Here is a 26,152-nt window from a genome sequence, read left to right on the forward strand (position 1 = left end):
CTGTCTGTAAATACTCAACAGTGTACTTACATTCAGTACTTGAGATGTGACCACTGGTGCTGTGTTTAGTTCTAAATGGGCCTCTACAACTTAAAATAAAAACAAACAGAGATATGCGATTAATGCTGTAGCCAACAATGACTATGTGTATCTATACATTATATTGGGAACTATTTTACAGCAGTGTGCTATGTTTAAAGAAATATGTATCCAACTGTAAGCAACATTTTACTGTTACAGCTGGGAGAGGTTGAGCTAGTCTTAACTACTCTGTTGGGTAGTTACTAAAGATGATCTTGGCTGCCTACTACTGTATATTGTGGTCATCACCCTGCCATTTGTTATTGTCTGTTATTTGCTTTATAATAAAAGTGAATTCTAATTCAGTAGGTATCTAAACAAAAAACATTTTATGCCCAACATTTCTGTCCTTCCATTGATTCAATCAATTTAGATGTTGCGAGTCAACCCACTGGTAAAAACGTGAAGATATTCCATTTAAAACAGCAAAACAGGTTTGACGGTGCCAGAAAGCCAATCACAAATGTGAATTTTGTTTTCTTAATAAGAAAGGTGTACATTTATGATACATTTTCTACATTACAGTTATTTTTATTGAAAGAAAGAAAGACACATGTCAGCAAAACCCCAAAAACATTAAGGAATTTCTTTATTTTTAATTCAGTGTTTCAAAAAACACAAAAGTGCCTCCTGAAAATGTGACAGCATTCATATTTTAATTTTCAAAAGCAAAGCATTTAGAAAAATCCCCATTCAACCAGTAACATCTTCATGCTAGGAGCATTATATTTGTTCTGTTTAGCAACAACAAAAAAAGAGAGAATAAAGCCACTGCAATGCCTCTTTTCCAGGATCGAGCCTGTCTGCTGAGACTTAAGCAGGGCTCTTGAACAGCTGACACTCAGTCTCGAAGTCACAGCCTTGGAGCAGCTCCCTGTAGTGATCTTTGACGTCTTGATAGAGCGGCACGGAGGCCGACTGGCTCGTCAAACCGGGGAAGGTCACAGGCTTCTCGTTGAGCAGCGGTTGCAGTCTCAGGTCGCCTTCGCCACAGTCGTACAGCACCAGGAGTAAGTTAGCTGCATAGGGTAACATGTGGCTGGTGCGGAAGGAGCGCTGGGCCTGCGTGGCGTAGTTGGTGGAGGTCAGGGCATCGCTGTCCTTGAAGAAGCCCAGGAGGGTGAGCAGTGGCAGGAGGGTGTCGGCATGGCCGACCTGGACTGTCACAGCTTGGGTCACCTGCTGCCCAGCCCTGGTATACACCACATGGGGTTCAGGATTCAACATAGCTTATTTCATAGAATTAAGTGTAAATGAAATACAAGAGAAGGCAAAAAAACACTTCCTACAAAGCAGAAAGATATGCAATCTTGTGTTTATAACAGTTATTTTCTCGTCTATATCTGCGTAAATACACATTTTAAACCTCCATAATTGTAACCAAAGGAGAGAACACCGACTAGTCTTTTGGTACTTAACATTTGACAACAGCAAAGCAACCACATTTAGGGGACAAGCATAAAGAAATGGTGATATTTCATCTATTCCACTGAAGGTTTTCACCAAAGTCTTTGACAAGTATAACCCACAGTTGTACGGAGGGGGAAGGTTATTTCAAGCTCACTTACTTGCTCTCGTTGGCTGCCTCGTTCAGCCGGTTAAACACATCATGGAAGAGAATGCAGCTCGACTTTCTGTTGATATCATAACCATAGCCTCTTGTCCAGAATTCCCTCAGGTCACTTGCATAATCCATGACCTGTTGGTGCAGGTAGTTCACATGTAGCTTGTGTGTGGATGACCTTTACACGAAGAGTTTGTCTAAACAATTTCCCCAAATAGCAATTTTTGCGTTCTGTGAGATAATATTTCAAGCTGCGTGAGTGTTAAGTCAGCTTGTAACACAAGACACAATTTCTTATTTGCATATGGTTATCAGTGAATTAATGGTGTGGCTAAACAGAGAAGGCATGCTCTGTCACTTTTCTCTTTCATTGCATACTCCTTAGAAAGAAGCAAAATATGAAATCTAAATTATTTGTCTCATGTGTTTCTTTTATTCATTTTTCATTTAAATAGGGACTATGTACAGTTTCAAACATTAAATTGACAATTTAATGAACCGTGCCAGATTGCAGAATTCAGCAAATGTGCATCTGTAATCCTGTCGAGGGTGCTGTGTACCTCAATACTAGATTAGACATGGCTGTTTGTTTGCTTTGTGTTGGCTTCAATAGTCGGTTCATTTGTTGTGCCCCTGGTTGACCTGAAAGTGCTCTTCTAGCTGGCTTAAAGTGCCCATCTGATCAGCCGGAGTGCATCACTGCCACTTTGTTTTTAGCCTATACATAAGCCTTACACTAGCCTCCGTGCTTGAGTAGGCAAACATCCTGTTCTATAGGATGAAGAGCTCTGTAAGTAAATACATTTGTGGTCGTGAATTATCAGACTATACATTTGCTGCCAACGTTAACGCGTTTTCCTTGAAACGTCGGGCTGTTTCAGCAGTGTGTAATATACAATTTGACACGTCACAGAAGAAAAAGCACAGACGTGAATAAATCAATGATGGCGGAGTTCCTTTTAACTGCTTCAGTCTCAGAGTCCTGGTATTGTTTATGCTGGCTCATTGGCACCTTGTCACGTCTTATTAGAACACTGTAATAGATCAGAGCCATCGTTAATGTCATTAGTACAACCTGTGCTTTGACGACTGTGACAAAAGCCTGTGAAAAAGGCGGGAGCGGGAGAACATCCCCATTGTTGTCTCTGTTATTAATGACGTAATAATAAATGAACATGAGACAAACCAGTTACTGCTGCCACATTTAATCAACATACAGTTGAGCATGAATTACTCCTACCTTTGCGTCATCCTCATCGAAGAGTTGACACCAGGGGGAGTTCACTGCCTTGATTGCAAATTCATAAGCACACAGGTAAAATGCCGCATTCGGCATATCTGCAGGAGAGAGGTCGGTATCAAATGTTTAGCGGTTAAAGAACGCATGGAACGCAGTCATTTAAAGATCTGTGATAAGTGACATCCTCTCAAAATATAGGATAAACAAGAAATAAGTACACAACAAGAACAGTACAGTGGATCAGAAAGTAGTTTGTCTTAATCTTAAAGATTAAACACTTAGATAGTCACTTCATTATTGCACCTTTACTAAATCAAGGTCACAAATGATAAGGCTCACGACAACCTGGAGCAGAGGCCTCAACACTTAGCTCCTAGTGTAAACCATGATCACTGAGATGTTCTGTATATATACTCCCTAACACTGTCTATACGTTAGTTGTTTTGTGTTTAATCTGATGTGTAATTGCTACTTAAATCACAGATTCAATGTTGTACATTTACAAGGCTTGGATTAAAGGCAAAAATGTTGACGAATTACTTATTTCATACACCTGTAATAAACCTGGGACCCATTTAAAGTGCATACAGTCTGAATTAGTAATTTAAGAAACCCAGAGTTATTGGACCACTAAGAGCATGAATCCTTCAGAGTTATGATAAAATGTCAATATGTTGAGACACACAACACACAAAGGCAGTGCTTCTGTTGATATGACCTTGTGTGATGTCACTGTAGGGGACTTTGAGCCGGTCTGCGATCTTCTCCGTGACCCTCCTCATCTCTGGTCCCTGCCTGAACTTGTCCACCTCTGACAGAGCTGAAGGGTTTTTGTCAACTTCCTGCACAAACCTGGTGCACTGGTCAAAGAACCTCATGAGAGCATCGTTCACTGCGTGGTCAAACTCCATATCTGGGTAGAGAAAAGGCGACAGGTTACATTGAGAATGTACACAAGTTGTAGATCGTCATATGTATTGGAGCTGATGGTGGTGATACCTGTAATAGCCCACAGCTCTGTCAGTCCTGCCTTGAAGGACAGTGTGCTGTTGACACACCTGTGCTTGGAGCTGGTTATGAATTTGATGAATCCACCTCTGAGCTTCTCCTCAGAAATCAGTGAGGGGAACAGCTTTGACAGCCTGACGGCCAGATGCCTGTGGTCGTTCACACCTTTCTGGACCAGTCGGCCGTCCATGTCCTCAGTGTACCACATGGTCCACTGGGTCTGGATTTCACGCAGCCAGCTCTCTTTGCCCGGGGCGATGTTCTTGACCAACTCGTAGAGCTTCTGCATCTTCTTGACGTTTTTGCTCGTCGGGTACCTCGTGCCGTGTCTTATGATGGCGGTCAGATGTATTTGGCGACATTGTGCAGATGGAGGCTGCAGGATGGATCTGTTTACAGCGAGTATGTCCTCTATGAGATACGGATTCACTTCCTCGTACCTACCTTTCGTGTTGAAATATTTAGAGATTGCTGGTACATCCGTATTTTCCTCAGGATTCACATCCTTAAGTAAACAGCAGGAGAAAACGAGGAGAGGAAAGGCTGTGCATTTACAAAGAAACATGTTGCACACAAGAAGTGGTTTGAAAAGCAGCTGTCTCCAAAACCTTTCCAAACCAGAAACATCTGTGTCCCTTCATAAATGGGACTGAGCAAAGTCCAATCCAGTTTGTTCATTCCAATTTCCTCCAATCATATGCTGAAGTGAAAACACATACTTACACAACAGCCATTGATTGATAACCTCAAACAGTAAAAAGAAAAATACATCAGAAGATTATCAAGGTATATTGTGTTTCCAGTTCCTAAATGTTCCTTCTAATAATGTTTCCAACATTATAAAATTGGCTCTACTTTCACACACATCTTGTTGTTTATAATGCTTTAATATCTCACAGCGTTAGCTTATAGGGAATAGGTGTTCTACTCTCTTACCACAACTTCCTGGTTTGACAACCTTCTTGTATGCAATACTTGATCACAGTTACTATAGTGCCATTTCCTCCACTTTCAGAACAAAGTAGCGCATTAACCACAGAGCTTGCAGTCTACTCATCAAGATGCTGCATGGACATCTGAGCGAAGTGTGTCCTCATGCACAACATAGTGCAGTGGTGTGAAGGTTCATGGACCTCTGTTTTGTCATTAATTTCACTATCCACATCACATTATTGATGAGTCGCTATGGTGCTTATTTATCCTCTCATTTGTCTGCCGGTTAGATTTCAACCATGCTGTTTGGTAAACAAAGGTGCATCTCACTTTAGTCTACGTTTATTTTTTGCTTTTCCAGACTTAGACTCATATAACGTCTATGTCTTTAAATCAAATATACATTTGATTAAAAGTTTAATGTATTCTTTATCATTTCAATACTTAGACCCTATGGCACTTGAGTTATATCTATCAGCCTGCATTACACATACATGTTATAAAATGTCAAACTGACATTAAGAAATGTATACAGCAGGAGCTCCAAAGTGCAAAACCCCCAACATTTTTAATGAAAAAAAACTACTTAGTTAAATGCAAACTGGAAGTTTGAAATATTTCTCACTGCAAACTTGTTTTCTTTTTCTGTTAATACATACATAATTACTGATTGTTTAACCACCATTCCATCCAATTCTACTAGATATTATGATTAATTCATTAATACTCAAGTCTCTATTATTTTACATTCCAGTTTTCAGTTTTAGTTTATTCTGCACAGGAAAATTAGACTGTGGCCAACTACATTATAAACTTGAACAAAAACAGGAACTAAAAGTAAAGCGGGGTCCCGAGACTGGGCGCCTCCTGGATGATTTGGTCTGTTTTCCTTCTGTGCTGTATGAAAGGTAAGTGACAATGACAATATGCATTTTGCAGAAGTAGTGAGGAGAAGATGCAGGCATATTTCGTTTGCAAAAGGTGTTTTAAAACTGGATAAAGCTTACACTGTACTGTTAAAATAAGTCATGGCCTGTGCTTGGTTTTAAAGAGTTGTATGACCCGTCAAGGTCTATAACAAGCATTTGTGTTTTTTGTGCAGGTCTAAATGGCAGTCCAGCAATTATGATTTCCACAGCAAAAAAGGCCAAATTAAACAGATTAGGGATTAAAAGAGACCCCTTATGAACACATCAACCCGGTCCTACGCAACCTTCACTGGCAGTCAAATTCAGGATAGACTTTAAAATATGACTCATCACCTACAAAGCCCTAAACAACCTGGCCCCTCCCTACCTTTCAAGAGTAAAGTTACCTATAGAAATTAAGCATTAGTTAATGATCTATCAGACTAAACAAAAGAAAAGAGATAGACCAACTCAATTACCCTGTCTTATCAAAAATGATAGACTGATCAGTGATCAGTTTATATGTTGTACTATATTAGTGACCCTATATTGAAATTATACACACTTGTCGACCTACAGGTAGGTGTGCAACAGTTTGCTCTTTTATGCTGTTAAAAAAACGTTTTTTGTAATATTGTAATATTGCTGCTCGATCCATTGCATAACCCATTGTCCCCTTATTTCTCCTGACAAGCCCTTACCAGAAAATATAAAGTGTAGTATTCTGATCTAATTAACTAATTACTATTATTTGAACCTGCTTCTGATTTCAGAATGCTAATCTCTCCATGTTTTATTGTTTGATTATAGCTTTATTTGCAAAGCATAAATTATATTAAAATAGTGTGTGTGCTCAGACCTTCACCAATAGATGGCTTTAAATGAGGAGTGGGTGGGTCTCGCGCGCTTCCAACGCTGCATTTTCTTCGTAGGTGTTACTGTTGCTGCATTCAAATGCTCCCCCTGTGCCACAACTTCAACAGCTCGAATGTCTAAATAGTTTGTTGGCTCTTTGTTCAACCAAATAAAGACAAATAAATATGCTATGTGATGCATTGTTGATAGTGGTGTTGTTTTGTTTGTGTTGTTGCAACCCATCACACCGTATGCCAACTTTTATCATACGGACACTTAGGCATCGCACCACATTCCTGATGGTCGTGAAGGCAGCACGGGTGACGGTATGAAGGGAACTCCCAGCTTCTCGAGTCCCAAACCGCCTACCCATGAAAACACCGGATAAAACCATAGAGGGATTTTACACCAGAGTGCGGCGATAACCACCACGATTTAAAAGACAAGTCCTGAAACATTTCGACGGCCAGGTAATTACACTACTCTTTTGTCGAAAGCAGACATATATACATATCCGGTGAGCTCGCTCAGCCCTGGGTGAGGTAGGTAAGGAAACTGTTAGTTCATGTATTATGCTGCACCACAAACCGGGTTCAACGCCGTTGTATTGTGTATTTTTTACCGAATTTCCCTGTTCGACAGACTTAGTATTCGTGATCAAATGTAACGTTAGATGACGTTAACCAACGCGGCTCGCTGGCCTTGTGTTGAAACATTGTATCAGTTGTCATCATCTCCCGTTATCGGTAATCCAACGTGATTGGCAGAGGAGCTGAGCTCAGCTCGCGCTAAATTAATCTGAATGTTGTGTGTTGGTTAATATGTATGTTACAAATACATATATACATTTTAAAATCAGTCTTGTACTCCAGCATCACGTACGTTAGCTCACCGTTACCCCCCCCATATCGCGCTTGAAATCCAAGAGCCCGGCTGTGTTTTAGCTGACGAGCTAGCTCTCTGAAACACTGAAGACGCCAGCTTGCCCATCTATTTTTAGGTGGCCAGGCTAAGCTCTTTTAAGCCACAGTGGTACACCCCGGTATGAATCAAGGGAATCAGTGTTCGCAGCACGTTTAAAAAGCCACCTGTGTCAGCCATGATTTTGATGTGACACTATCTCGCAGCTGCGCCTACTAACGTTGCAGCGAATCGACTAACATATTCCCAGCTGTGGTCTCTTTACGTGTTCACCTCGAGTATTGGTGGTAGTCAAACATGTGTTTTGTCTCGGCGTGGTGACCGGTCGAAGTGGGTTTTGAGTCGTGTGACGTTATTTGCCTGAGAAAAGGGCGGAACGGGTGACCTGCTTTTACACGGTCTCCCCCCCACCCTACCCTACCCCATAAACTCTCATTAACACCTCCCCTTGGCCCTTTATGGGGGAAACGTGATCACGTATGTTTGAACAGTTGCGTCGTTGGGGAAAAAAAAAAAAAAAAAAAAAACGACAAATGGCGATGTATGACCGCTCAGATCCACTCGGGCCACAGTAAATCTGCCCGGACAGACGGATGAGCCAACAGAGACATTGACTGAAATAAACAGAGAGATGTCTGTGTAGCGGAACTGGTGAGAAAGCAACTTTTCATAGACGTAAACAGTATGACTGCAGTGTGTGGCAACGGGGGAAAAGTGAGTCAATGGGGGTTATTGTCACCAATGCATCCAGCTCAGTTGCCGAGGAAGCCTCATTGCCAAAGCAAAGCATGTCAGACCAACAAGTGGAAACAAGGAGTATTCTGTAGGAAACTCTATGACTTATCCGTGGGAAACAGTCATGCCCAAACATATTGGTCAACATTAGCTTAGATCACCAACTCCCTGTGCGTGTGTGCGTGCACTGTTTGTGTGTGTTCTCGCATCTCATTCACATGTCTGTACTTCTGGCAATTTTGATGAAGGCCATTCATTTCCCCAGTGTCACAAGTTGTAAGTATTGTAGGGCCAGAAAAAGAAAACACAGAAATAAATGTGCAGCAATATATATGTGCCAAGGCTGTATCCCTCTTCATCCAGTTGACCAAATTAGTTTTCATGTAGTGACAATAAAGGAGGTTAACGTTCAGTGGCCACTTTAATGGTTACAATCTTATGCTATCTAATACAACATCAGTCCCATAACAGCTATCTTTATAAAGTTGATCATGTATATTTTGTCAATGATATATTTATTACGAGGACACAGTTGAATGTGTTGTTGTTCTGGACTACATTATATTAGAAGATGGTGTATTGGAGACACCTCAATATAATGTGGAAGTGTACAACATTGCCACTAACTATGACCTTAATGCTCATATAATTAATTAATAGAATTAACACCTATTAATAAAGTGTGTAGACCCGTGGTAATATTACCCCAATAAGTATTTTGATGCATCATATATCAGTTTATTTAAAAATAAGTAACAAAACAGTATCGGATACATAATAGAAGTACTGTGTGGGTCTTTCAATGTTTTGACACTTGAAATACTTGAAACAATAACACATTTGCAAATGTGTCTGCTTTACCCCAGCGTACTTGAGCCTCTACTCAAACCACAGCTTGGGTGTAATGCTATTGGCTGATGGCCTTGGCCTGATTGTTGTTCTAGTGAATGGTATTACAGTGCGAGTGCTAGCCATTGATGATTTGATTTCCATCGTAGGCTTTCCTCCAGAGAAACTATATTTTCTGTCTTCAATCTTGTTTCTGCCATAATTAGAAACACATGGAGTTTTACTGCTCCTCACATGATGTCCCCATTTCCTGTGTCCTACAACTGCTTTTTGGAAATCTAGGCTAGTAGAACTTCGATGTAGCCTTTTTGTGTACTTCAGAAAAGAAATCATCTCAAAGCATGAGATTAAATTGTAGTACTTGCAGGACATAAGGGCATTTTTACATCTCGTATCCTCTGACTTTGCTGGGCTTTGTTTGAATAAATGAAGGAGCCAAACAGACTTGGAAAGGTTTGACAATTGGAAAGGATGTGTATTTAATATGATAATCCAGATATACATGACTGATGCATGTGGATAAGGCAAAGGTGTCAAGTGGGAGTATTGGTAAAGAATGTTAAGTAGTGCAAGCTGCCGCTTTCTGTTTTGTGCTATTGTCTAGCCTGCTTACACCTGAGCGGGGTATCCCCCTGGCTTGACTTGTTTCTTAGCTCCTCCTGCATTCCTTTTATGTGAATCGAGTTTCTCAGGGTGTTTGGTATCAATAACGGCACACCAGTGTGACATCATCAGTAAATACCCAAGAAGCTGTAGACCTGATTTGAATTTGGCCAATTGCAGGCCAGTGTCATGTTGTGCTCACAATTGTGTTTTTTTCAAAGTGTGCATGTGAAAGAGACACTAATTATAAAGCGGGAACAAAAGAATCCCATGGAGGGATGGTTTGTTCAATATCCTTTACTTGCTGGTTCCACAGCAACATGGAACTCCACTCACCTCATTGTATGTTAATGTTCTGATGTTCCTCTTTTGTGTAGAAACATTTTCCAATGCTAATGCACTGTAGAATAATCTTGTTTCGTTATTACCATCTGTGACTGTACAAGATAACGCTCAGTATGACAACAACTAACCTTTTTTTAAGATTGGTTTATGCTTAACAGTTAGATAATGCAACCGTTTCTACGGTTCAGATAACATATTTGAAACAAAATGGAGAGGATGAACCACTAGTTCACGGTGGAGGAGTTTGTTTTTCTTTGGTTGTTAGAGAATGGGTATTTGTCTTGGTGCCATGGAATCTTTCGTCAAACATTGTCATCAAAGAGGTACGATGGATGGCATCTTTATAGAAAATTGCGCAAGACTAACTCTTTGCTGTGCGAGCAATTGCTCTTAAATTACAACATATCAGTCATGAAAAATCCCAACACAGTCTTCTATGGGCTTTGTTTCTGTAGCCAGGCCACATGTAAGTGCATGAGAGTTCACCTATGGGCAAGCTAATAGGTGCTTTGCACTGAGGCGGTTACCTCTGATAACGGCATACTGATAAAGCCCACTCTCTCACTCGTCGTTAGCACTGTTAGCTTCTAGTCGCCCGCTCGGCCATCACCATGTGAAGGCAATCCCTCAATCTGCTCTGAGTTTAGCACCTTTTTAAAATGGCCCGTGTTGCTGTGTTTAAAAGTTAAATGATGAAATGAAAAATACAGTTCGGAAATTGCATCTTTCTGCTGAAACCTGCAAAGTCATTACAAGTCTTAAGCTGTTGGTCTTGTTGACAGACCTTTTAGTTGATGTATGAAAAGATGGGCTAAATGCTTTGCTTCACACTAATTACTCCCTGATGACAATGAGTCTCGTTAGTGCTCTTCTAGATATCCTTTCTGATGTGTCTGCACCACATGGAGTTGAACACAAGTTGTGTTGGTCCTCTGGGCATGTCGGGGCCTGACGTCCTAATCAGTGACTCATAAAGCCACAGGTGGTTTTCTCATTAGCAGATGTCACCTACCAGTACACTGGTTGTTGTACCCATTGAGCTCAGCTCCCCCAAGACTTCTCCAACTGCCATCCATGCTTTATGGCCTGTCTCATCCTCACCGTTGGCTCTGTTATTTAACCAAATGACAAGAAATAATGTTGTTTTGTGATGGCAGGGTTGCTATAGTCTTTTATGATACACCACATTTCAAAGATTTATGGCATGGTAGACTTTGTCTTATCTGCGTTTTCATCGTATTAATATGTATGGACAGATCAGCATAGTGGTTTCCTAACATGATGAAACAGGAAAACGTCGCAATATGTTATCTACTTTAACTCATTTAGAGATGAATGATGAGGGAATCAAGGTATTTATTTACTTGTTTGAAATTAAAAACTGACTGGAATTAAAATGGCAAATCTAAATACAAATATTATTGCATAAAATTTATTTTATGTTGGAACAGTAAAAAAAAAAGAATAAAAAAAAAAAAGATACCACACTGTCAAAATGTAGTTTTAATTTGTGTATAAACGATACAGGCGATAAAATGAACCTAGTCCATCAGGGACTTTTCATCACAGTTCAGCGACACTTGAATGTGTCCACACTCGAAACATTTAAATTAAAACATCATTAAACGTCATTAAAACATTTTTTATTTTCAACCTCCCTCTACAACTGTAGTATAGTTTTCTGACTAAATTAGAAGTGAATATTCCTAGGCATGAGTGGGAGGATGTTATGTAATGCATGTTTTGAGCTTCTGGTGTCAGCTGTTATGACTAGAGTCATTATACCCTAACACGAATAAATATCAGAACTTGTTGTTTGTGGTCCTACTTAAGTTGAGGCCGTCATCAGACCTCAGTGTTCCATTCCTAATTTTTCATACTTTGTTTTTTGCTCTGAATCGCTTGTGTGATTCTGTCAAGACCTCATTTTTAATAATTAATATCTTAATAAAAACATTTCTTGGAAATGGAATGATTTTTATCTAATATGTATGTGCGATCAAAAGAAGGTTGGCGTTGGCGTCTCCAGGAATTGTTTCATGCTTGTTGTGTGCATGGCAACCTGCCAGATTGATTAATTGCTGAAGGTCACTGTTTTCTGAACTGAAGCGTAATCTGTTGCTCAAGGAAGCTGTAGAGTACACACATTATTTCTTGACTGTGGAAAACTAAGACTAGAAGCAGAACCTTAAGTGTAGGCGTAGTTTAAAAATGTAAAATTGCTGCCTGTGCTAAATCTAATCTACTTTTAAAGGTTCTAATGAGGATTTTTGTCTTGAGGGATCCAAAGCTATGTTTTCTTCAATCTACAGTTTTCTTGTGTTCACAACATCATAATCATACAGGTGATGCAATTATGTGATTTGATGGATTTTATTATATATATATATATATTGCCTGCTGCAAACTAAAGATTCGTAGGAGTTGGTAACAAGCAGAGCACTTGGACAGAAACAGTCATTTACTAATATGTAAGTATTTGTAAGTGGAAAGATTCTTTTTAAAACAAAAATACTTTTCTTTCATTGCTTGAGATGTCCTGGTGGTCAACTGATAACATTTATTTTTTTGGGTCAAAATCGTGGCACAAAAAACGGAAAAACTGAAACTATCTCCATGGTGAGTAAGTTGAGATGTTTTTTGTGTGTTTTTAAAAAAACATTTTTTTTAAAAATTTATTATAGAAGAGTTGACCCTTTTTTATCTAAAAAATGCTGCACATTCCAAGCATGTTATTCATCTCTTCTGTGTTCGCTGAAGCCAAACACTGTTTCATTTAGTCTGTCAGGCGATATGTAGTGCTGGTCGCTGAGCATCGTAAAGTGCATTACCAAATTTGCTGAATGAGTGCTTGTTACCACAGATTTACACATTTGTAGTTTAGCAGGAGCTAAAGCCCCATTCTGTATAAAGTGTGGCTGAAGTTAATTGTATTTTAACAATAGAACTGAACTACTATACATTAGTTAATTTTTAACCCTAGTCACCTTAACCAGGCATGTGTAGTGTAAATATTGGCCTTGAGTTCGCCTGTGGTCGTTTTTGAACTATAGGTGTAAAGGGATATAGGTGAGAGCATATTGTTCACCTATCGTCAGTTTTTCTTACAAGGTGTATAAACCCAGTAAAGGGATACTTCTCTTTCAAAAGCTGCATACAAACTAAAAGAAAAGGACAACACCCTTGGGGCACAAGGCAGGGAGAGGGCAAACATGGCATTTAAAAATATCATCGTTGTTTTGCTTTTATGTGACTGACATTGCTGGTTGTGTAATGTGATATCTTCTCTGTTCAAATATTTAGTCATGTTTGTGTAATAGCATCCCATGCATACATATCATTTTAAATGTAGAGCTGGACAGATTGCTGTTTTCTTATTTTTAGATTTAAAATAAAACATTTAAAGCCTAATCGGGTATAATAAGCTGCTTTGAGCGACTTTTAAGATGTTAAACTTAATATAATTTTCTCTCTTGGTATAATGGTGTGAGAACATCTCCTTCAAACAATTGTATCCATTCATGTTTTTCACCAAAACTAAATTTGACAAGATTACATATGCGATTACTTTGAGCAGCATGCTAATAACTGTCATTAAGTCAGTTGTTCCTAATATTTTATGGTTGTTCCACTATGGCTTATTTTGGACTTGCAGTTGTGATAGTTCAAGTTTTAGAACAATCCCCGATCCAGTGCATGTGCAGAATGCGGCCTCCAAGCGGACCGTATGGCGAGAACTACTACGCGTCTATTTGGGAGTAAGCGGAAAACCGTCCGGTTTAGATTAGCAGTCGATTGATCGTGCCTCTCTAGTGAAACGCAACATGAGCTGTCAATTTTCAAGATTTAGTTAAATCACGTACAGCAGCGGTCCCCAACCTTATTTGAGCCACGGACCGGTTTCGTGTCAGACAATATTTTTACGGACCGGCCTTCACAGTGTGGGTGAAAAATATGACGTAATAAAATCTGAATTAATAAAATGATACGACCGGCATAAAGTGCATAGAAATACAACTCACCATGACGCCGAATTAGTGGGAGCCCTGAGCTTGTTTATCTGCAACGAGCCGGTGCCATCTCGGGGTGATGGGAGACAACGACACCCGAGGTGTCTTTTGTTATGTCCAGTCTGCTCCATAACTTAGTTTTCGTCGCTGTCATTGCAGAAAACCCACTTCACAAAGAAGCTCTCCAAAGACATTGTTTTTTTTTTAAAACTAATTTTCTCTCTCTTGTGGGTTTGCTTGAGATGTGTGACGTATTTCATAACCTCATGAGAGGCTCAGATGCACAGACAGATGTATCCGGTCCTTTTTCAAAGTGAAACTTTTTTTTTTTTTTTTTTTATCTCTGCGGCCCGGTACCGGTCCGCTTGTCGGTTGGGGACCGCTGACGTACAGGACTGTTTCTGGGAAACAATTAATGATTAATCTTCATATTACTTTTGCAATTAATTGTCCATTAAATAAATGTCTAAGCCCACTGGGATGTCTTTAAACTACTTGTTTCGTTAAACCAACAGTCCAAATCTCAAATATTCTTTTCAATTCACTGTCATCTGATACTATGGTTGAACCCCAACTCTCATATCATATCAAACATATGTTGCTAAAAACACACATAGTGATTGACCCGATCAGTGTATTTGTCAGATTGCGTCCAGCGTGACAAACTAGATACTGTTATCTTTATGCCGTCGGCATATTTTTTTGTTCTGTTGTAATTACATTTTTTTTAATCCTTGTTCTTTTCTGATTTGCTGCACATTTCTGGATCTTTGTTTTCCCATCTTGAAATCTCTTGAGGGTCAAATGTATGTCACGCTGAAGTACGTATGTTTGTTTTTAAGATTGCTGAAATAAAGTTTTCATCTAGTCTCTCATAAGGGTTCCTTTGGTGGAAACACTGTAATGGTTTGAGATTTAATACAGCAACCAGCTCAAGCACAGACATGCTGTTGTTGTGAAAAGCCGTTATTATGACTGACTTATTCTTACCTAAGAAGGTTACAGCATCGTCAGAAATTGGATACCGTTTCCAGTTGATGTTGTAAAGCCTGCGTGTGTGTGTGTGTGTTTCACGTGTCTATTGCCAATTTTGACAAAGGCCATTCATTTCACTGGGATATTTCCATTGTCACAAGTTGTAAGTGTTGTAGGGCCAAAAAAGAAAACGTCAAATGTGCAGCAATAGATAAAGTACGATCAAAAAGCTTCAGTCGTAGCCCAACAGGTTTCTTTAGACAAATAAACTCTACAGAGTATCCCGGCTGATATTGACACAAGTCAACGCTTAGTTATTGGATGTCTTTAGGACACTTGTTGCAGCAGAGGCAGTTTGGTTTTAATGTTGGTCTGTGTTCTCATTGCTTATGGTTGGCCGCATTCACACTTTCCTCTTCTCCTTTCAAAGCTAATGTGAATTAGTCATCTTCATACCACTCTCTAGAGATCGGCTACAGATGATGTGTTTATGTTTGTGTCGGCTTGACATATTGTTGCTCCCAGCTGGGTGGGATCTTTTCTGGCGATATCACATGTGTACAGCCTTGTGCGAAACCACCCAACCCTCTCCCGCTTGGCCCCACCAAACTTTCTGTGATGAAAGACTTGCCACATGAAGGGAAAGTGAAGGTGCAGTAATGTTTTGAGTTTAAAACAGTCTTTTTAGTTCTTTGAGTAAGCACAGCTAGTTTAGCCGTCTTGCTATCAGCACTTGCATATCCGCTTTTAAATCTGTGGTGAGATTTTCGCTCGACTAGGGTGTACATCAGAAAGAGATGTGAAAGTGGTGACTCTGAAGATCTTCAGGTTCTGCAATGTTTCAATTCTGAAATTGACAAAAGAGAGCTAGAACAATGTTCAAACCCTGTTTCTTCCCGCACCACGGCGCAGCTGGCCAATCGTAACGTGAAGTGAGTGTTAATGTCGGATACAAACAGGCCTCCTTTTTTTAAAAGTTGTTTGCCCCACCAGTATCTTCACCGCTGGTGCCCTTGAGCAAGCCCTGTAGTGATACTCAAACAAAACTAACAATTGTGACAAAGTAGATTCAGTTAAATTAACAAATTATGTCATTACCACTATCGTTTCACATTCACCTCGGTGCCTATTCCCTCAACACTCTTTCTCTGGTGGTGTTATATTTACTAAAGTTCGGAAGGGAAACAAGGCTTTCATGGTCAAAATTTTTAGGGAGTAGCTTACTTTTTTTTCTCTCTCTTATCTTGTATAACAATTCACAACATCTTAGGACTCTCAAAGCAGAATTTCTGTTTTGTTTCTGCAGTCCTCTGCCCTCAAACAATAGTGCTCTGAAGGTTTTTTTTCTTTTCTCTACTCCCGGTTCAGTTGAGTGAGATTATTTCCACACTGAGCACGCTATAAGCTGATTCATAGACCAAAGGTCCTCCGCACACAGCTGACTCGGTGACAGCTAATCTCTGATCTGTCTCAATCCTATACTGTTAGCAGACTGATGCGAGTGCTCTTTGTCTCAGTTTCTCTTTTTTGCTTCCACTAAATACTGCTCTCCTTTGCACTTCTTACACTCTGTTAAGGTACACAGCTGGGATGTCACGTAGCGAAGCTGTTGCATAAGGACTCTCCTGCTGTGCTGTTTGAATGTGATCTATATGTTTATTTTTACACTTGCTTTTTAGTGTTTGTATGTGAAGTTAGAATTGTGGTAATTGGTCAAATTGTTCTCCAGACGTCAGCGAGAATAAATCTGATGCCAGGTTTTGCCAGAGTTGTAGAAGACCCAGCGTATAGCCCTTTCATTCGGCTCTGTTTTGCTGACCCAAATGAACAGGCCTCTGAGGTGAGATGAGGTACTGATGTGCAGTTTGTTGTCCAGCCAACCAGCCAGCCTGCCAGTGTATTTAGTTGCTTTTGGGCTCAACTGGCTGTGCCGTGGCCTAACTCCTGGCTGATTGCCCACTTAACAGGGGTGGGGTTGTCTCAGTGCTCGGCACTGACCTTCACTCTGATTTATGAGTTCCTTCTTGCAGTCTGTTTCCCCTCCCATCCTCTCTCCTTCCTCGTATCCATGCAGTAGAGCAGGACTAGCCTCCAGTTGTACCTCACACTCCCCCGAACACAAGCTGGGCCACCCTGTGTCCCCCACTGACATCACGGTCTATAATAAACAAACGCATGATATGCAGCACATGTGAGTTCATCCCCTTGTTAATGTTAAACCTTGACTTAGTTTTCCATCTGTGCTTCAGGCAACAGCCAAGTTAAGAATTAATCTTGGAAGGAACTGGTCGGCTAGTATTTTCTATTTACAGTTTTGGCGATTTTTAAACTGATAAAGTAACCCGAGTTACGTGGTCAGTTGACTTTGATACAGATTCAAAGTGAGTTGCTGTGGCCCTGTCTCTGTTCTGCTTATCAAATGAATGATTAATCACTGACTTTTCTTTTTTCTTCCCATCTATCACTTTCCAGTGTCTTCAATTCAAACAGCACAGCAGTTCACACTCACTGTTTTATGAGTAGATGGATATATATTTATTAGTTAGCCCTTTCAGAAACTCACCTGTCCCAAACAGCAAATGTCAGATACATTAACAACAGGTCAGTGTTACAATAGACCTGTTCAGCGCGTCATTAAAGTGCTCTACATATCATATCTTATAAAGTCACAAGGTGCAGAATCCTCACACACAGAAGTTCAGTCGCGTTTGTTTCACAATGCAATACTAGTAGGCAAACAATCTGTAAGCCCCATTGGTTTGGCGGATTGTCACCCTATACCTAATAATAGTGGTCTTAAACCAAAATCCATTCATGTGGGTAGCTCAACAGTACCACTGCATACAGTTCTTGTGTTCAAAGCGGTGTTGCCGCGATGTATGACTATCTCCCCTTCGTGAGGGTCTGAGATGAAACCTACTGATGGATAAGATAATAATAATAATACATTTATTTATATAGCACCTTTAAAAACAGAGTTTACAAAGTGCTCTACAAGGTAAAAACATAACATCAATACAAGTAAACATTTCAGAAAATACATGAGGCAATGAACACAATAGCGGAATAGAAAATTACAAATACAAAATAAAGCAGAACAGACAAACTAAAATAGGGGAAACAAGGGGAAACTGCATAAAAGGACGACATCACTTAAAAGCAGTTCTATAAAAATGGGTTTTAAGAAGTGATTTAAAAGAAGCTACTGATTCTGCTAGTCTTATTCCCTCAGGTAGGTCGCTCCAAAGTCGAGGGGCTCTGATGGCAAAAGCACGGTCACCCTTTGATTTAAGCCTTGACTTTGGAACGGCCAGAAGGGCCTTGAAGGGCCTTGAAGGGCCCCACCGGAGGATCTAAGGCTCATATGGGGCTAACATTTCAATGATGTAGCTTGGGGCCAGACCCAGGCGTGCTTTAAAAGTGAGCAGCAAAATCTTAAAATCAATTCTAAAACTAACAGGGAGCCAGTGGAGAGAGGCCAGGACTGGAGTAATGTGATGCCGTCTGTTAGAACCAGTCGTAAGCCGAGCTGCTGCATTCTGGACTAGTTGGAGGCGGGAGATTGATTTTTGATTTATGCCGGAAAGGAGGGAGTTGCAGTAGGCGAGTCGAGAGAAAATGAGTGCATGAATGACTTTTTCCAGATCTGAGCGTGACAATATGGGTTTGATTTTTGAGATTATTCTTAATTGAAAGAAGCAGGACTGGACAATTTAAGATAATATATTATATTATTATATATATATAAGAGGCCTCATACTTTTGCTGTTGTAAAAGCTTTAAGTGAATAATTAGATGTTTCATTTCATTTCTGTGAAATGGATCTCAGGTGATTTCATCAATGAATTTCAGTTACTCAAAGTTGACCAACCTGTGCGTCATGCTGCTCTGTCATTCAGAAAATACATACTAGTTTCCAGGTCTGACCAGGCATCCGATCCATGACTAAACCCAGTAGAGTTGTGAGTGGATATGGCAGTCTTTACTGTATTCTGATTCACAGCATTTCATTTTTTCTTTAAACAGGGGTGCAGTGCATGTGGGGAAGAGCTGATGAGGTGAAGAAAGCCAAAGGAGGCCACTGTGACGACAGCCGTGACACTGCTGCCTACTTTCTCCTCCCATCACTTCAAGAGGAGACTGGGCTCCTCTTGCAAGAAACACCATGTACCAACATTGGAGAGGACTTACCACTGCCCCATAGACTGCCAAACCTCTTGTGAACTTTCCAGAGTGTGAGGACCCTAATTCTCCACATTGCCCACTGGCCAAGATGAAGAAGGTGGCAGCATGGTCAGCAGAGGACGTCTCTGACTGGCTGAGCAAAGAGGGGATGCCGGAGTACATAGACTCCCTCCGTCAGACGGACGGCCCTGCTTTGCTCAGGCTCAACGAGGCAGATTTACAGATGCCTCCCATCTCGCTGGTGTCGTCTGATGGCGGGCAGCAGCTGTTGGAGCGACTGGAGACGCTGCAGATGGAGACCCACATCGAGGCTCACAAAAATGGCCATGCAAACGGGCATGCGGGTGGGCTACCTAACGGGACTAGCAAGCCTCAAAGGAATGGCACATTGGGGATGAAGGCCAGGATGGAGATGGTCCACATCCCCATCCCTACAGTAGAGACTATGCGCACCTCGTTCCCTGTCGAGTGGGGCAAGACGGGCATAGCGTTCGCCTATGCGGTGGTGTGCTTTGTTACCACCACTGTCGTCATTTCAGTGGTTCATGAGAGAGTACCACCAAAGGAGCACACCCCACCGCTACCTGATAAGTTCTTTGACCTGTTTAACAGGGTAGAGTGGGCCTTCTCCATTTGTGAGATTAACGGCATGCTGCTGGTGGGACTCTGGCTGATACAGTGGATGCTACTCAAGCACAGGTACAGTCTATATGTGTATGTGTGTATGTATGTTTTATTATAATTTAAAATGCAGCAAAGTGAAATGGTCCTATTTAATATTTTTCTTTGTCTGTTTTTCCCAGGTCAATTGTAGGCAGGCGATTCTTTTTCATTGTGGGCACACTCTATCTGTACCGGTGTATTACAATGTACATTACCACTCTGCCCGTTCCAGGGATGCACTTCAAATGCTCTCCCAAGGTATTACACACACACACACACACACACTTATTCATCTCCCCATTGTAAGTTTGCTGTGCATGAAAGGCTTCTCTTACTTGCTCTTAATGCTTCAGGCAAAAACGTGCTGAATGGGCAAATTCAGCAAAAAACGAGATCTCTTTTGTAAGCGGAGAGCCTCTGAGTGCTCTCCACTGACCACTGATTGTAAGATATGTGCATGTCCACTTTTGTGCCAGTCAGAAGAGCTTTGAGGGGTTGCTTCACTTTTTAATGGGTCCTGTTATTGTAATATTGCAAATGATAGGAAAGCAGGTTCATTTAATTTGATTTAAAGCCACTGTGTTCCTGTTGTGACAGCTTTTTTAAATATTGTGTTTTTCTTCATAAATCCATCCCGGTGAGAGTAGATTAGAAAATAGATGCAGTCTGTGTCGTCCTTGCATCTCTTAGCTTTTTTAAATATTTGTAGTGTTCATGATATTGACTTGAGTAATAAAGTAAAACTGAAACCAATAGCTTCATAGAGTATTGCTATCTTTTAAATTTGAGTTGAGGCATCTAAACTTGCTGTTGCAGATTGAACTGTTTAAATTGTCAGAGTTGGGGAACTGAGGATCGCAGTCGTCATCATGGTTAAAACCTTGGCGTGTTGGAGACATGAAACAATCTGTGGCCTCCAGTGTGGAAGTAACATCTTCCACCACAGTACTGTATTTACTGTAAAACACTTTGAGTATTTGGACTTTGTGCTACTTTTCATTAGAAAAAAAACCTAATACTTTATATTTTAGAGGAAATATCAAGAGACTTCACTACATTTGTCATTTTCAGCGTATTTCAACATTTTCTAAAGTAGAGCATCAGGGTACCAGATAGCTCTGTAATGGGATCACCCTATGCAATGTTTGTAGCAAATGTGAGAGAACTTCATGCGTTGGAAGGAAAATAAAGCTTAAAAAACCTCAAAAGCAAGTGATTTAGGGTGAGACGTGGCCTCACAGGTAAATCTGGATTCACTCTTGTTGGTCTCTCCCCCTCTCTCTCTCTGTCTCTCTCCTCCTGCATTCCACTTTGACACAATCATATATTTATTTTGCAGCTATGAGTAATATTGTCAGTTTTTATAGCTTTGTAACGGCTGGCTGTTTTTCTTTCAGCTTCTTGGAAACTGGGAGGTACAGATGAGGAGAATAATGAAGATGATTGCTGGTGGGGGCCTATCCATCACAGGTTCCCACACCATGTGTGGAGATTATCTGTATAGTGGCCACACCGTCATGTTAACGCTAACGTACCTCTTCATCAAGGAGTGTAAGTTCCACTGTGTCTAGACTATAGGTTAAGTAAGAATGAACACACAGGTTTTTATTTTGAAGCCACATATGACTCTTATTTTACCTCCTGTCTATTTTTATATTTACAAATGTATTTGGCCTTAAACTAGTGTACACTCAAAAGAATGTACTTTTCAGAAATGGCTTTTAAACCCTAAGCGTTTGAAGGCTAAGATCGGCACTCGCAGCTGTGCCGATCTTGATTGGTTGATTCAGAAATCGGCATTTAAAAGACACATTTATTTCAACATAATGCTCCATTTCATAACTGATGTTTTAGGTTCCCACACCCTAACATCTGCATTTTCCTGTTTGCAACACTTCTCTAAATTGTATCAAGAAATGTAGACATAAGGGAAGTGTAGAGGAAATGGTTGCGCAATCCACTTCCACAGCTGTTAATATCAGTGTAGTAAGACATTGCGCTGTTCTCTAACCACATTTCTGTTTATCTCACGTATTTGGTTTGCACACCCACTTTGTTCCCCACTAAGCACACAGATCAGAAGTCAGAAGCATCTTAACTGCAGGGTTCAGTTGTAGACATTGTTACATTTCTAAAGCTTTCACAGTTCTTTACTACATCCCATGCTACTCAAATGCTTTCCCACCACAGCAGAGACATCTAGTGGTAGAAAGGAGAACAGTTTGGTTTATATTTCTTCAGAAGAGCCACAGGGCCCCCCCCCCACCTGAACTTCTGAGTCCAAATACAATGTATTCCCACAAATTAGAAGACGGCCACTGGCCCTAATGCCCCAATTATCTGTTATAAAGAATTTTCTTCTAGAGTTGATATTGCTGGGTTCGTCATGTGTGTATTATTAACACTGCTGTTCTTCTTATGTTTGATTGGCAGATTCCCCAAAGCGGTTCTGGTGGTACCACTGGTTCTGCTGGAGCTTGAGCGCTGTTGGGATTTTCTGCATCCTTCTGGCCCATGACCACTACACTGTGGATGTTGTGGTTGCATACTTCATCACTACACGCCTCTTTTGGTGGTACCACACTATGGCCAACCAGCAGGTGAGTGCAACATGACTCAGTTGGAATTTGTATTAAAGTAAAATGAGTGGGCACAAGGGTTTATGAACTGGAACCTGTATTTTAGGACCTAGGTCACATAGCGTATGTACACAAAGAGGGGTGACCGGGTGGGAAAACGTGTCCTGTGAGTTCCTGTGCTGTTCTCAGCTGTATGAGATTTCCTGCTCGTCCACTTCTGTTTATGTACGTGGAAAAGTCCATGTGAACAGAAAGTACAGCGGACATTGTGAAAGGACAGCAGGCCCTGAATAATGTCAATTATATTTCTCAGGATAAAAATTATCTGGCAAAGGAAATTTGAGACCCCCTTCACACTATTTGTGTCTTCTTACATTTGGTTTCAGTCGCTGAAGGAGACGTCACAGAGTAACCTGTTCTCGCGCGTGTGGTGGTACAGACTGTTCCAATATTTTGAGGAGAACGTGAACGGCACGGTCCCTCGCAACTATCAGCTGCCGTTGTCATGGCGATCGTTGCAGTGGAACCGCTGTGTGAAGTACAGCAAACTGGACATGCAGTGACCCCCCCCAACCCCCCCTTCCTATCTTGTCGAAGCAAGCAAGGACTATGACTTCCATAAGTGCGGTTTTTACCCATGAAAGATGGCCCTGTTAAATGTAGCGCTGTCCTTTCCCCTCTCGTAACACATCCCTGTCCAAATTGGTAGCACTGTGACCCACCTTGTTTCTCTTTTTGTTTTCTCCTGTCTTTCTCTCCTGGTAGTATTGCCAACACAGAGCACTAATTTATATTTGTGTGATTTTCCTCGTCGTGGACCACACAACAGTTTATGAAGCATTTCGACAAACTTCTCAAACTCAAAGATTTCTGGCCACAAGGACTCAAAACGTTCCCCCTCTCTACACAAAACCATAGTTAATGTCCTCATGTTCTGACAAGAGTTTTAGTGCAAATACTGTCAATCATTTGATAACCAAAATGCCATTTTCTTCGTTGTTTCTTTTTTTTTTTTTTTTTTTTAAAGCAAATTACTTTTTGTAAACTGTCCTTGCTAAAATGAGTCAAAGGTGCAAAAACTATTTTTTTTTTTTTAGTATGTCAAACTTTATTTTTCAAAAGTAAATGATGTCCAACTAAAGATTTTTAGATTTTTACCTTTTTCAAGATGGATAACTGAGAGCATAAGAATCTAATGTGGTATAACATAATTCCAGTGCCTTTCTAGCTTGATTGTAAAACAGTTCAAGTACTATGTGTCTTGTGTCTCTCTGCTGCGGGTGTGACCGCGCCGCGGTACGAGGTGGTACTTAGTTAACAGTCTCGTTCCCATGAATGTAAAAACAATTATGCCAGCCTTACCAGAAGATTGGTTTTCACAAAATTAAGTGCAGTGAGTGAAATGTCCCGTTTATTTATTGATGCTTTATGATGTCAGTTTGTGCTTAGTTGGTTAATGCGGTTCTAGCGAGGGGGAAAAAAAGGCTGTTAATTGTTTTTTTCCTTTCTGTCTGGATCAATTACTTGTTTTACCAATCAGTCTTTAACCAACATCAGCCATGTTCAAAGCCTGATCATTGATGCTACATTATCTGGTAGCTTTACGTTCCACCACTACAGAATATGCTAAACGTCACTGCCTGATTGGAAATTGAAGAAGATGTGTCTCTAAGGTGCAGAGTTAAGTTATTCTGGACCAGGACACGTCTGTGCATCATTTCGGTGTCTCTCGCTCAGGAGACGGCGAGCTCCTCTCTTGTTCCCCACATTGAGTCCCATTTTGAAATCGGATTCCTCCTCATTACCGTCTGGTTGTGTAACCTTTTGTGGTGGTGATGAGATCTAGAGGAAAATGTTAAATGTCAACACTCGTGTTGAGTTTAGGGAATCTCAAGAGTATTTAAAAAAAACAAAAAAAAACAGAAGCTTCAGCTAAAGTTTCTGAGCATGTCTGTAATGAATCTGTGTGTACTTTGTGTGGTTTGTCGTGCACTAAATCAAGCTGCTACCTTCCAGTTTAAGTGCAACGCCAAAACTAGAAGTAGCAAACACTCATTATGGAACTTGTGTGGGGAAGAAGCTGAAGCATAATGCAAAGAGCTGGTGATATATTTGACCACGTGTGCAGGATATCATTGATTTCCATTAATGTGAAAATGCATCCTTATTGATAATCCTAATCATTTACATGTTGACTTGTTTTTTTGCATTTCGTTGTGTGACTGACTGAACTGTAAAGAATAGGTTTTGCACAAATTCATCTATAGGGAGAGATTTAACGTTTTGTGAAACTTTAATTTCAAATTAAACTGATAATCTTTGATTAAGAGAAACTGCACTAAGCTTTATCTTATACAAATCCCAAATAAATAATACAGATGTGATTTTTAAAAAAAAGTTAAATGTTGTCTATTAAAGTAAGTTAGAAAATAACATTATTTCCAATTCATGAAGCCGATACCTTTCAATCCCAAAAGGAGTCTTACTGTTTGAGACAAATGACCTGTAGCATTGTCCAATTATTTCACTTCAACAGAACGGTTTCTCAGATTTTAAGAGCACAGCAGGTTCCTCACAATCGGTCCTATTTTGATTTGAGCTCATGTTTTAACAGTTCAAACACGGCTCTCTAGCTTTGAGGGGTTTGATGAGGATGAACGTTGGAGTTAATGTTGGTCTTCTTGTTTGCCAATCAAGTGGGATTTATTTTTCAACGTTTGTTATCCTCGAATATTCCTCTTTAAACTTCTCACCAACGTTGTCCCGTGTGTGTGTGTGTGTGTGTGTGTGTGTGTGTGTGTGTGTGTGTGTGTGTACCAGATATTTGTAAGATATGATAAAGGATTGTACTTGGGACGCTTTTGAATAAAACCTTTTACTAAAATGTATTTTATTTGCCGTGGGTGTCCTTCTTTTCAGATGCATCACAATCTGACTTTCTTGCAGCAGATTACGTTCTCGTGGCAACCCATTGTGCCAAAAGATGACGTCATGGCAGACCCACTAACAGCCAGCAGATGGACATATTGAGTTGCATAAATAGGACCAGGTGGCCTCTCCTTCCTAAACGTGTTCTTGCGTCCTGTTTTTGTTTAAATGTGTGACATGGTTCCCTCCTCCAATAAAGTAGCTCATCCGGGGCCTCCCGTTAACCCTTCAAACACGCTGATGTTTCAAGCTTCAGTCTTGTAACCTCTTCTCATCCACCCGGGTGTTTTGAAATGTATTTTATGTATGTATGATATAAACAGCATTGTATTTGTAATCAAACTCATCAGGACTGTATGGGTATATTCTGATCAGATTTGATGAACAAAAAACCCCACATCACATTATGATTTAAATGTTGGTAAATCCTCTGTAAGAGAAGTTAGCATCCGGTTTCGAGAGGAGGTTTTCTGGGCCTTTTAAGACTGCCAAAATGTTTAAAGTTAACTGCTGACTTTTACCCAATTTCTCTCTAGGATTTATGTTTAATTATGTTCGTGTACTCTTGGAAGTCTAAAGTAAACCTTTCCAACAAGTTTATTTAGCAAATTATCAAATGACTGAATATCACCACAGCAGCCTCCAGGGACACGAGCGATCCAAACAAAAGCTAATTAGATTACGATGTCAGGTGCTGGTAAACTGCAACAAGGGGGTTTGAGTTTTCTGCAGTTGCCCGCTGAAAGAGCAAGAGGTCCTCATAATTCCTT

General features: G+C 40.4%; 2 protein-coding genes across 5 annotated transcripts; one reads left to right on the forward strand and one right to left on the reverse strand.

Moving 5' to 3' along the window:
* Window positions 1–589: 589 nt before the first annotated feature.
* Window positions 590–4,512, reverse strand: LOC117743932 (multiple inositol polyphosphate phosphatase 1-like). The gene is made up of 5 exons (XM_034551909.1): window positions 3,885–4,512; window positions 3,604–3,798; window positions 2,886–2,983; window positions 1,650–1,780; window positions 590–1,273 (listed from the first exon to the last, which is right to left on the reverse strand). The coding sequence occupies exons 1-5, from the start codon at window positions 4,456–4,458 to the stop codon at window positions 895–897; spliced, it is 1,377 nt and encodes a 458-aa protein (XP_034407800.1). The 5' UTR covers window positions 4,459–4,512; the 3' UTR covers window positions 590–894.
* Window positions 4,513–6,870: 2,358 nt separating this feature from the next.
* On the forward strand, window positions 6,871–24,374 carry zgc:91976 (uncharacterized protein LOC492359 homolog). Of its 4 annotated transcripts, none has more exons than XM_034551910.1 (6): window positions 6,871–7,059; window positions 19,054–19,911; window positions 20,016–20,133; window positions 21,273–21,426; window positions 22,309–22,475; window positions 22,841–24,374. In XM_034551910.1, exons 2-6 carry the CDS (start codon window positions 19,301–19,303, stop codon window positions 23,015–23,017), a joined length of 1,227 nt encoding a protein of 408 aa, XP_034407801.1. In that variant the 5' UTR covers window positions 6,871–7,059; window positions 19,054–19,300; the 3' UTR covers window positions 23,018–24,374. The 4 variants fall into 4 exon arrangements, with proteins under 4 accessions (XP_034407801.1, XP_034407802.1, XP_034407803.1 ...); XM_034551911.1 differs by having other exon boundaries at window positions 7,041–7,135; XM_034551912.1 differs by lacking the exon at window positions 6,871–7,059 and adding an exon at window positions 7,062–7,131.
* The last annotated feature ends 1,778 nt before the right edge of the window (window positions 24,375–26,152 follow it).

The sequence above is a fragment of the Cyclopterus lumpus genome, chromosome 15 (assembly GCF_009769545.1).
Source record: "Cyclopterus lumpus isolate fCycLum1 chromosome 15, fCycLum1.pri, whole genome shotgun sequence".
Lineage (NCBI taxonomy): Eukaryota > Metazoa > Chordata > Actinopteri > Perciformes > Cyclopteridae > Cyclopterus > Cyclopterus lumpus.

Excerpts from the sequence above, each read along its gene's own strand:
- LOC117743932 (XM_034551909.1), bottom strand. The coding sequence starts at position 4,458 with ATGTTTCTTTGTAAATGCACAGCCTTTCCTCTCCTCGTTTTCTCCTGC. Across the intron at positions 3,799-3,884 it reads AGAGCTGTGGGCTATTACAG|ATATGGAGTTTGACCACGCA; the intron begins GTATCACCACCA and ends TTCTCTACCCAG. Across the intron at positions 1,274-1,649 it reads GAGGCAGCCAACGAGAGCAA|GGCTGGGCAGCAGGTGACCC; the intron begins GTAAGTGAGCTT and ends GGTGTATACCAG.
- zgc:91976 (XM_034551910.1), top strand. The coding sequence starts at position 19,301 with ATGAAGAAGGTGGCAGCATGGTCAGCAGAGGACGTCTCTGACTGGCTG. Across the intron at positions 21,427-22,308 it reads GTACCTCTTCATCAAGGAGT|ATTCCCCAAAGCGGTTCTGG; the intron begins GTAAGTTCCACT and ends TTTGATTGGCAG. Across the intron at positions 22,476-22,840 it reads ACACTATGGCCAACCAGCAG|TCGCTGAAGGAGACGTCACA; the intron begins GTGAGTGCAACA and ends ATTTGGTTTCAG.